The sequence below is a fragment of the Mastigoproctus giganteus genome, chromosome 8, assembly GCF_048544385.1.
Source record: "Mastigoproctus giganteus isolate SK-2022 chromosome 8, ASM4854438v1, whole genome shotgun sequence".
NCBI lineage: Eukaryota > Metazoa > Arthropoda > Arachnida > Uropygi > Thelyphonidae > Mastigoproctus > Mastigoproctus giganteus.
Window position 1 is genome coordinate 203,082,344 of NC_143582.1, and position 12,270 is coordinate 203,094,613.

Consider the following 12,270-nt stretch of genomic DNA (forward strand, 5'->3'; position numbering starts at 1 on the left):
TTTTCCAATTTTCACGTATCATTTCATTTTTCAATTGGTAAGGTAATAAAGGGTAAATTTGTGCTTAATATATCTTTACTTTTATAGCCTGTGGATAATATTCCTCCTATTTTCGTTAATTAGAATTGCTGTTTAATTGAATTAAAATTCAATTCACAAACACAAACGTGATCACAATGACCAGTGCTTACTACACATTGTATAGTGAACGGTACTTTACTGTGGTGAATCCATCGTAACGTGATTTGATTGTACAGTGAACCAACTGTAAAGCGGGGGGCCATTGAATTTTTAACTATTTACGTGAAACTTTGGATAATTGGGGCAACCGCTTAATCGGGCCAAAATACACTAGTCCTGATGTGTCCCAAATAACCGGAATAGACTGTATATTATTATTTTTATGAGATATGTTAAATTATTCAATGTTATTACTTATAAATTAAGCTTATTCAAAGAAATACTTACCATCAGAAGGACGGTTTAAACTTAAATTTAATTTAATAATCAAAGTATTTGCTACTTTAAATTAGATCAGTATGTTGAATACTTCTCTTCACTGCTAAATAATAATTATATGTAGAGATAATAACTAGTGCTCTATCTGATTATGTCTTTATATGTTATTCCACTTTTTTTTTATATATATATACACATAATATATATATATTTACAGAAATATACAGAAATATTTGCATTTGCCTATTCCATTCTAACAGGATTATCTAACTTGTAGAAGTATTCACTTCTCCTAAATAAGCCATTCTTAGTCGTATATAACGATCAGCATAGAGTAACCAACAAAACTGGCTAATAAACTGGTGTATGCAATTATTTTTACAGGACTGTTTAATGTTTATAAAACTTGAAAATGAAAGTTTTTAAAAAATAGAAACATGAGGTGATACTTTAAAAAGAAACCACTGTTCTATATGTAAACTAAATTTACTTTGAAAGCCCACTGTGTATTCATTAATATGAATTACATTTATGGCCAGTTATGGACATATGGTAGCATGCTTCTTTGTAAGTTTGCACATTCAGATCTTAATTATACCACAAAATGTACGTAACTCACTGTTAATTGAGTGCCATGTGTGGTGGTCACGACACTTTTCTTGCTTGTGGCCATCACAGAGTAGAAACATTTTTTTTTTGTTTTAATTTAATAGTTTCACTCAAAATTAATTTACCGTTGGCACAACTTATTTCAATATACGAAAACTAATAAATCTAAATTTTTTGATCTAGAATCAGCTGATTATATTAATTTATAAGAAATACAGAAGTTGATTTAAATAAAGCCTATCTAATAAATAGATATTCTCAAAAAAGTCTTCGAACCTTTCTTATATAGTTTTAGGCACTGGTTCAAAAGAATTACCTTATAATTTGTAATTATACCTCCATGGAATTCTCATAGAATGTTGATAGCTTTTCTACTTAATTTAAACAAATTTAGCAGTTTTATTCATTGAATTCCCACACTGGGCTGACATTTTTAAAGTGAGCAGTAATTAATAGTTTTAATGAGAATTTATTCAAAGGAAAGCTCAAGTTCACATGCAAATGTCTCTTTTTGTATTTTGATTACCTTAATAGAAGTGCGGGAATTATGAAACAATAATCACTATAAAACATGCTCCTCTACAGTGTTTCTTGGTAGTATCTATTAAAAATAAGCATAATACTTTTGAAGAATACTGGTGACCATAAAAACAGCCAAATAAAATAAAAAGATTAAAATCTTTTAAATAGCATCATAAGCAGTATTCTGGGCAGTGTGCCATGCACAAACTTCAATAAAATTCATTAGAATTGCTTCTTCCTGTAATCTTGGTTAAAAACCTTACATTTGACCAGCTCATTAAAAAAACTACAACTGACTGTCAAGTAACCACATTTCCTAGGCTGAAACAAAGGATGATTGATAATGGTGATGTTACAGGATTGTTATTTACATGATTTCTCCTCCGGCAGCTGGCTCTTTTGTTTTTTTGGAAGGAATAGCACTAGTCTTAATACTGGTGTAAAATAAGCTAATCCTTGTAGTATTAAATTAAATGATCATGCAAGAGAAATACCGAGAAGGTCCCCAAAGTTTAAATTTACATCAGATATGAGAGAACTGCACTCTGCTCTCTGAACTGGAACAGTATATTGCTTGGAGAATGGAGGACAGTTTCTCCTGGTGATCACTACCTAGCCTTATCCTGTTCATCTTGTGCGTCTTCAATCCTAAAACACGAATTGTCCATGAAGTCTTCAACTGTGTGATATAAATGCATCTTAACATTTCCCAGTGAGTGCTTTTCATCAGGATATAGCTGAGAATAAGAAAAAATATTGTTTTAACATATAAGCTCTACAAGATAATTTATTACTTTTTTGAATAACTCAGTTTAAAGTCTTACAAGTAGTTGTCTCAAAAATGAGTATTAGTAGGTTGCCCTGTTTATTGGAAGTTTTTGGGCATAAACTAAACTTTAATTTAATATAAGCAGGAATCCTCAAGTTCTTTCCAATAACAAGGTATAGTGCATTACTACAAAACTTAAAGTGATAGTGTGTTTTATAGCATGTAGGCTGTATCTTCAGGACCTGAAAACAATTCATATAAATGTGCCCAATTCTGAACTGTTACCGAACTGTGACTGTTTGAATTTTCAAAACTAACTATGGAGTTTTCAATGGTAATAAAAAATAAATAAGAATTAGCAAACTTGTACCTGTATCAATAAAACATTTTACTATTTTTACCATTTAAAACTCCATAGCTAATTAAGATATAACTACAATTAAAAAAAACAACTCTGTGATATTTACCTCTATAAAGAGTATCATATTCCAGGACCTGTGCTGATCCCTTGAATGCATGCACAACTCTTCTCAGTGGTCAGGGGTCAGGATGTCCAGACAAGTAAGAAAAAGGGAGATGTCATAGGAGAGTATCTAACTAGTTGAGGAGGTGTGGATGGGAATCAATTACTCTCTTATGGTGTCTTCTCCCTCCCTTTTCTTACTTGTCTGGACAACCTGACCGCTCAAGAGGAATCATGCATGTCAGGTCAAAAAATGTACAATGATGGAATGAGAGATGCTCAATGTCTAGAGAAAGTTATCAAGTGTAATTATCATTAAATAATGGAATAATTAACCTCTACATTTAATGCGAGAGCATCACATAACATCAGTAATCACATTATGCAAAGAATCCACTATGGGAGCAGGATACCTTCATGAAAACTACTAATCTCAGACACCAACTAGAAAATATGGCTATGCTGGTGCCATGAGCAAAAAGGATAGATACAAGAGAACGAGAGGCAAGTCATGGATTACTGAGTTCTAATTTATGCTTTTTTTTAGCACTGACAGAAGGGTGTACATATTTTGGAAACCACACGAGGCACTGGAAACTGAAACTATTCTATTGTGTAGTTGCAGTACAGGCTGCTGGACAAGGTGGAATGATGTGAGGCATAACCTTAGTCTGCTGATCCCACTGGAAGACATGATGAGGATATATCTGAACATTGCTGCAAATAAGATATACCTGGCAATATTGCATGTTTATCCCTATGGACAAGGGTGCTCAAGAACATGCCAGTACAATCATTACCATGCAAAATGTGTGAAAGATTGATATGAGGAACATAAAGACTTCAAGCATCTGCAGTAGCCAGTCCAATCATCTTCCCACATTATAATCCCAGAATAGCATACCATTTGGGTAGTACCAAATTCAAGTTAAGGAAAAAGACCTAGGGATAACTGTAGTTCGACATGAAATTCTCTGAACAGTGCAAACAGGCTGCTTAGAACAACCCTTGAAGTTCAGTCACTGATGTACAGGAACTTTGCAGCAAGGACAAAGAGGTGTTGGAAAAGTTCGTGGCCTGAGTATGAAGGATTTATTTGAGGGGTCTGGTAATGTTACTTTTCAACACAGTTCCCTTTGAAGTCAGTACACTTTTTCCACTGATGCTGCAATGCATTGAGTCCAGCTGTGAAGAAAGTTCTTTCTTGGTCCTCCAGGAATGCATCCATTGCAGCAATTTTGTCACCATTGATGGGAAAATGGATGCCAGCCACGTATTTTTTCAAATTAGAAAATAGGTAAAAGTTCAATGGTGCTAGATATGGAGAATATGGGGGATGGTCCAAGATTTCAAAGCTACACTCATTCACTGCAGCCATGGAAATGACAGACTTATGAACAAACCTCCTTTGCTGAGTTTACCTCAGCATTTGTCTTTGATGATTTTATGCAAATACCTCAAAAGGACTGCATAATATGCCCCTGTGACTGTCTGGCATTTCTGAAGTTAATCCACTAGCAACACTCCATCAGCATCTCAAGAAACTGATGCCATCGCCTTGCCAGCAGAAGGAATTGACTTGGCTTTCTTTGGAGGAGGAGAAGAGCTGTGTTTCTGCTATTTGGACTGCTCCCTTTATCTTTGGCTGAAAGTGATGCACTCCCATCTTATCCATGGTCACAAACCTTGCAATGAAATTTGCTGAATCTGCTTGAAAATGATGCAAATGTTCACTTGACAATTCTTATGCATTTCTGATCTGTTGTCAAACTTTGGGACCCAAACATCAGTATGAAGAACTAGAAACTGTTATTATGTGTTATATGTTCAGATGAGATGCCTAAGATGCTGGCAATATATCGAACTGTCACTTGTTGATCACTTATTACCAGAGCATGCACACTGTCAACAACTTCTGGAGTGATGGACCTTGCACATCTTCCACAGCATGAATCATCTTCCAGGCTCTCCCACCTGCATTTAAATTCTTCTGACCACTTCTCAACCATGGAATAGGAAGGTACATCCTCCTCCAATGCTGTAATCAAATCCTCATGAACTGTCTTTAGCATTAGTCCTTTTTTTTTTCTCTCTCTAAGTATTGGATTAGTGCATGGTGACTGATTTTGTCCATCTTACCTCATTAACACAACTTTGTTGACTTCAGGACCTGTAATTTAAAAAAGATGTTATTGAAACTGTGGTTACTATTTGAAGTGTTATACATTAACTACAGAAATTTTTAACATCTTGTCCAGATGTGAAAATGTTTGGGCCACATCTGGAATAGTGCAGAAAAGAGCAACAAGATGAGTTTTTTGTGCAAAAGGGTATTATCAAGAAGGACGGGTTCTGTAAATTGCAATCTTTGGAAACTAGGCATCTATGTGGTGACCTAATCGAAGTATATAAGACTTTAAAAGGGTTAAGTAAACTAAATGCTGATGGTATCTTTACCCTTTCTCAGATGATACACGAAAGTGGACATATATTTAAATTGAAAAAGGATGGTTGCAAAATAGATGTATGGAACATTGCATTCAGTTAGAGTAATTCAATGTTGGAACAAACTTCCACCTAGTGTTGTGGAAGTGAGTATTTTGAATAAATTTATAGGTCTGGGCAAATGAAGGTGATGTATATATTTTTTTATACAAAACTGTATAAGCTTTGCTTCATTTCAGCACATTGCCAGTACTAAATAGTAAAATTTGCAAGCTGAAGTCAGTTTGCCTGTTTTACTGGATGATAATTCTAGGTTTACAGGAGGGAGACTGTACAGCTCTCCTTCAATCTCAATAACTAGGCAGCATGGTGTGAAAAAAGCCCATAAAATGTTTTCTCTTCTTGATGGAATTTGAATAAGAGTTGAAATGGAACACTCATTAATAAAAAAATCTTATTTTTAATAGACAATTATGTGCATGACATTACTGATGTGAGTGACAAACCAGAATAGTGTTCTGGTATGCTCCGATCCATTCCAAGCCTCAATTGAAATCCAGGAATTTGACAAAATCTGAGTGGACAGCAATTTATTTATATATTTATTTAGATACTTATTATTATTATTAGCCATAAGGTGCAAGGAAGCCTGAAGCTTATGCTGCACCAGCCAAAAAAAAAATTCCTGAGTTACCTTGAGAGAGAGAGAGAGAGCGAGCAAGAGTCAGAAGTAGAAAGGAATCACAAAGAAAGGGAAGAATGATGATATCCAGCTCAGGACCCTGGGTGTGCCAAGCCCATACTCACTAGATGTGAGCCCCTGGGGTGGTTACAGAGTATGCAAACTCTAAACTGTGGTGAGAAAGCTGAACACTACAGATCATAGTACACTACAGAGAATTAATACAAACCAGTTTAAATCTTAAAAATATACAAAATTAAGATTGATGAAACAGATTAAACTGTAATTGCTTATACATAGATACAAAGGCTAAGCACATAATTAATGTGATTATTTAATACCCGAAGGAAGTGAAACAGAGGACTAGCAAGTAAATGTTGAGTATGGGGGATACTCAACATTTACTTGCTGGCAGTGATAAATTAGTTTTGTGATGAGAATAGAATAGAGTATAGTGACAAGACATTTGTTTGAGAGGAGATGGAGAATCAACGGTTTTGATTATAATCACTGTGTTACCTGTGTGGGTGTGTAAACACATGTTTGCTCTTTGTTTCACACAACTTTACAACAATGGCATCAATGTAGCTCTCAACATTTGAATATTTATTACTGAATATCTGCTCTGTTGCAAAATGCAGCAGCCATCCAGTAATAGTTTTCCTTGCTCAGTTGAATGAATTGTTTTGATATGCAATTCCAAAATAAGCTTATATTCTGCTCAATGAAAATCCACCTTAATGATTATATCAAATTCCACTGCTGTCAAAATGAAACTTCCTAAAATTCTCTCTTGATATCCAATGACATAATGTGCTCTGTTGCTACAGTTACTTCAATATACACCATCAGCCAGCGAATTGTGTAGCAAACAGATATTTTGTATTATGTTAATTAAAACATGCACATTCATTAACTGGGCCTAATAATTCAAACTAATGTTGAAAGTACAGGCAACCCCCATATAACACAGTACTTCTACAACATGGTTTCGCTCCAACATGATTGATAAATTGCGGCAATCCTTGTACAACATGGTACTTATATAACATGGTTTCGCTCTAACATGGTTAGAGAATTTCAGTAAACCTCGCATAACAAAAAAAAAATTAAATCATTATATTAGGGTTACCCATAATTGATTACATAAACCCGTATTTTTGTCTGTAAATTGCGTGTGTTCTCTGGTCGATTTGCCTGTTTTGCTGGATGAAAAAAAAATTTGCTATCTATGCCTGAGACTGACTAACTCAGCCATGGAGTGAAAAAAGCCCATTAAAGTTCCTCACGTCATCGACAGGATTTGAACCTGTGCCTTTTCCACCTGGTGTGGGGAAGATGGTGACAATTCCATTGTGCTACCTGCACAGAAAAACTTTGCATAACAGGATATTTTTGAGCTTTTGTGCAAGGAAAACCATGCTATTATGTTGGATGTAATTTTTCAACATCCACTCTTTTTGAATCCCAGCTGTTGACTCACTAGTCATAAAAAAATTGAGAAATCCCTGTATTTTATTTGGTTGGGAAATCCCCGTGTTACATTCTGTGCTATTGACCCTGTACCTGTTGAACTTGTGCAAAATTCTAGATTTCAAAAGTTTTATTACTATTTGATAGCACACCAGGCCATCCAAAAGATTTAAGTCATCCAAACGTTGAAGTTATGTTCCTACCACCACAGTTGTACGAGGTTAATACAACTTTTTTCATTCAACCATTAATGAAGGCATTATATCCAACTTTAAAACTCATTACATCAGAAAATCGTTAATATGTATTTTGGAAAAAATTGATTCTGAAACTCTTGAAGTAATTGAGGCATGGAAGCATTTCTCAATTGTGGATTTTATCAAAATCATAGCTTTATTGCTGAAAGAAGTAAAATCGTCAACGTTAAATGCGTGTGGAAAAATGTATGGCCAGAGTCAGTTCATTCAGGAAATATGGTTGAACCGGGAGAAAATGGAATCGGTGCGATAGTAGAGCTTGCTATGTCGGTATGAGGAGAAGGTTTTGATATGACTACTGAACCCTTCGTTGGTAGCACAGTTGATAGAATCACCCTCCTCCCCACACTGGGTGGAAAAGACCTGAGTTCAAATCTCATTGATGACAGGAGGAATTTTTATGGTTCTTTTTCACAATGTGGCTGAGTTAGGCTCAGGCGAGGGTAGCATGGTTTTTTTTCCCGGAAACTCGGGATTTTTTCATCCAGCAAAACAGAAAATCTACCTCAGGACACAAATTTATAGATACTATACACAGAGGAACATGGCCTTAGTCGCCAATGCTCCTAAAAAAATAAAAAAATATAAGATTACTGAAGATGTTCAAGAATACTGATAGAAAAAGAGGCTGGTGAAGTGGATTTGGTTAAAATGACATTGGAGGTAAAGCCAAATCAATTCAGAGAATGATAGCGCAGATGAAATTTCTAAAACTTCCAATTTTACACTAAAAAGCATATGGTAAGGCATAAAGTTAGCCGAGCAATTAGAATCTTATTTTTTGAATGTAGATTCTTGACTGAAAGGAGCCCAAAGTTGAAAAGGGAGCTTCAAAAATGCTTAGTTCCATACAATGAAATTCACAAAGATTTATCAAGCAAAAGCAAACAAACCTAGATTACTGAGTTTTTAAAGAGAGCAGAAGATACACGAAATCTAGAACGGTGTATTTTTGTTAGTTTTATTAACATATTCTTAACGAAATAGTGTATTTTTGTTAGCTTTTGGAACATATCCCCCATTTTGTATTTTTTCTTAGTCCCGTATAACACGGTTTCGCACAACACGATATTTTATCTGAACGTTAGTTATATGAGGTTATACGAGGGTTACCTGTAGTGCTCTTTGATTCTCGTGGTTGTTAGGTGTGTGTTAATACGATATCACCTGGCCTTCCACCAATGAGGTGACAAACACTATCAAAACATGAGGGAGAAGCATGCTGCATTACAAATAAAGAGCATTATATTTCTCTTTAAAAAAAAAGTGCTGCTTATTTTTCTATTGGTATACTGTGGCAACTCATTGCAATGGCCTCAAATTGAGAGATAGATAACCTCTGAAAAGTCTTCCTTTGGTAAAGGCCTGATCTAGCTGAACAGTCAATGCTGAAGTACAGTGGCACATGCATTTGTGCTGACCGTAACTGGATTCCCCTGACTGCTAAATAAATATGGTTAATGATAATTAATATTATTCTCAAATAACTACTTGTAAAACTCCTCTGACCTATGTGGTTGTGTCAAAGTATAAGTATATTTTTTAAAATTCTAGTTTATTATTCTGCGAAACAGATTTAAATTCTGTGGATTAAACTTTACATAAAGATAAAGCAAAGCACTTATTGGATTAATTTCCTTAATAAAGAGAAGAGCTCATTTGATTAATATCAGCATTAAAATGAGAACAGATCTTGAAGTTATCACTGGTAGAATGATTACCTGAGTACGAAATAGGACACCTGCTTGGGTTAAGGCTTTAATGAGCATCATTGAATGTTGCAGATGGACATCATCTAGAAAAGAGGGATAACAGATTAAAAATCACTGTTTTGATCAAAATTAATTCAGAATATGCTAGGTGTTAAAAGAATGTTTTACGAATACAACTGATATTTTATTTTGGTATGTTTTGATATGATTTTGAGCTCTTATGAATAAGATAACGATTTATTTAGAGATAGAAAGTAAATGCTTGTGGGTCTTTCAGAACTATAGTAGAACTCTTTTCAAATGATCCAAGTTTACATAAAGTCATATTCCACACATACAGTGAATTCAACTGAGTGTGTTTTTGATTTACTATGTGTATAATGTTATTTAATATGGCTCTAATGCTCTTTCCTAGAATTGCTTGGATATTGGACTGTCTGATTCTCTGATATTTTGGTAGTAAAGTGTATTCAAAATTAGTACAAACAAGAATATATGAAAAACAAGAGACTGAAATTGGTAATAATTTAAATGCAATATTCACATGTAGACACCAAAGGAACTAGTAGTCAGCACATGTAGAATTGATATGTTTCCTGCTAGCAAAGGATCTGCAGATGTAGCACATATAGAACTGTAATTACCATAATCACGAAAATGAATAAAGGACAATTTTTCATACACAGGTAAGGTTGACTAAATGATTTTATTGATTTAACACCACTTTGCGTTAAGCTGAAACTAAATTTATTAAACAGAGGATGCTGCTCCTGAGAGCTTATATATTAGTGAAGCCCCCAAGAGTATTACTTGTTTTGTAAGTTTTAAGGAACTTAATTGAATAAATTATGTCTTTTGGAATGGGTGGTTGCATGGAAGAGCAACAAGATTAGTCAAGGGTGCATAATGTAGTCTTACCAAGAAAGGCTTCAGCTATATAAATTGCAATGTTTGGAAACTATGCATTTATGAGGAGACCTGATCCAACTGTTTAACGTGTTCACTGCTTTCTTATGCAAATATGAGGCATTGGATTTTTAATACACTTAGATGGAAGCTATCCTATTTTTAGAACTTTTTCTTCCAATTTGACAGAAATACTGGATATTTTTGTCACACAATGTTTGTTGGATGCTGACTAGTTCAGTCATAGTGAGCAGGAAGCCCAAAAATATCTCTGTCCTTTCCAATACAGATTAACTCAATCCTGTGGTTTTCGGTTCTGAGTCAAAACGGTCATCGGAAAAGCTGGCAACAAAAGTGTTAAGGCATTGAGTACATTAACTAAAATGGTGTTGACTGCTTTTTTACTTTTTCTTTGATAGCACACATAAGGGAATATAATTTAAATTGGAAAAGGAAGTTGTAGGACAGACATGCAAAATTTACTTCCAGCCAGAGTAAATTATTGACAGAATAAATTTCCATTGGTATTGTAGAAGCAGGTAGTTAATAAATTAAAGAAGGATAAAACAAATTATTAGAAGGAATGGGCAAATGATTTTTTTTTTTTTTTTTTTTGTGGCTGATGCTGAAAGCTTACTTTCTTGCATCATGTAACCATTACTAAATGATACATATCAAGAAGTTTCACTTCATGAATGCAAGTCACTGTTGGCATCTTTTTTTATCCCATCAAACTTGTCTTTTGATAGATCATTATAGCAAATTCAAAGTAAATTACATGCTTTGTATATCATATTCAGAGCAGTCCTATATCATTAAATATTTTTAATGAAATAGGACTTTTCTGAATAGTCCTTTGATTGAAGGAGTTTGTTTAAGCATGGGTAAAACATGCACACATCATTTCTACTACCAAGGTAGTTTTAATGCATCGCTTTAATTATATCTCATATTGTGAATACCTTCACAATGAGTTACACGGTATTGCACTATCTTGAATAAGTAACACTTTACCTATGGAGAAGACTATTGTTACTTATTCTCGGCAGATACCACCACTCAGATGGCACCATTTGAAAAATGGTATGGGATAAAACACTGTGTTATCCACATACTGTCCCTATTAGACTTAGAAAAGCAAAAAAGGTGTAGGAAAGTGATAGTGGGAGAGGAAGAAGAAGAAATGCCATTGAAAGAGGACAGGGACAGTTACTCCTCACACTCACTGAACTAAACCACTCGTAAATCCCCCAAAAATAGGCAAGCTTTCCCATTAGGGAAGACTTGTTACCTATTTGCAGTAATGGGAGCCCCATCAAGACTCTCTCCCCCCAGACAGCACTATTTCAAGGCTTTTTGTCCCTTCTTTGGTGAGTGGGTAGGTACCCTGTTGTTGCAATAGTGACAACCCAGTTATGAAATATAACTCAATATGAGAGATGCCTGATGGTGTATATGGTTTAATCTAAAAGATATTTCTTGGCCAAATGCCTAAGAGTATGAAGAAGTTTTTTTATGCATGGATAATGCACACACATCATTTTTACTGCCAAGGTAGTTTTAATGCATCGTTTTAATTATATCTCATTATTGGAGGTAGTGCAACACACCATGGCAACTTGTTGTGAAGGTATTCACAATATGAGATATAATTAAAACAATTCATTAAAACTACCTTGGTAGTAGAAATGATGTGTGTGCATTACCCATACATAAACAAACTCTTTCATACTCTTAGGCATTTAGCCAAGAAATATCTTTTAGATTAAATCACAAGCATCATCAGGCATCTCTCATATTGTGAAGTTATACTTTATAACTGGGTTGTCACTATTGCAACTTACCCACCCACCGAAGAGAGGTCAAAAAGCCTTGAAACGGTGCCATCTGGGTGGTGGTGTCTGGCGAGAATAAGTAGCAATAGTCTTCTTCATAGGCGAAGCATTACTTATTTGAGGTAGTGCAATACCATG

The 12,270-nt window shown here is 34.7% G+C and overlaps 1 protein-coding gene across 3 annotated transcripts in view; it reads right to left on the reverse strand.

Moving 5' to 3' along the window:
- Positions 1 to 1,556: 1,556 nt before the first annotated feature.
- The window catches only part of LOC150082205 (inactive dipeptidyl peptidase 10-like), a 362,607-nt gene continuing 351,893 nt past the window's right edge, over positions 1,557 to 12,270 (reverse strand). For all 3 annotated transcript variants that reach the window (XM_090379166.1, XM_090379165.1, XM_090379167.1), the window contains 2 exons: positions 9,401 to 9,474; positions 1,557 to 2,327 (listed from right to left, as the gene is read on the reverse strand). In XM_090379166.1, the coding sequence (XP_090235292.1) occupies positions 2,199 to 2,327; positions 9,401 to 9,474 (203 nt within the window). In that variant the 3' untranslated portion in view covers positions 1,557 to 2,198. The remainder of the gene's footprint in view (positions 2,328 to 9,400; positions 9,475 to 12,270) is intronic.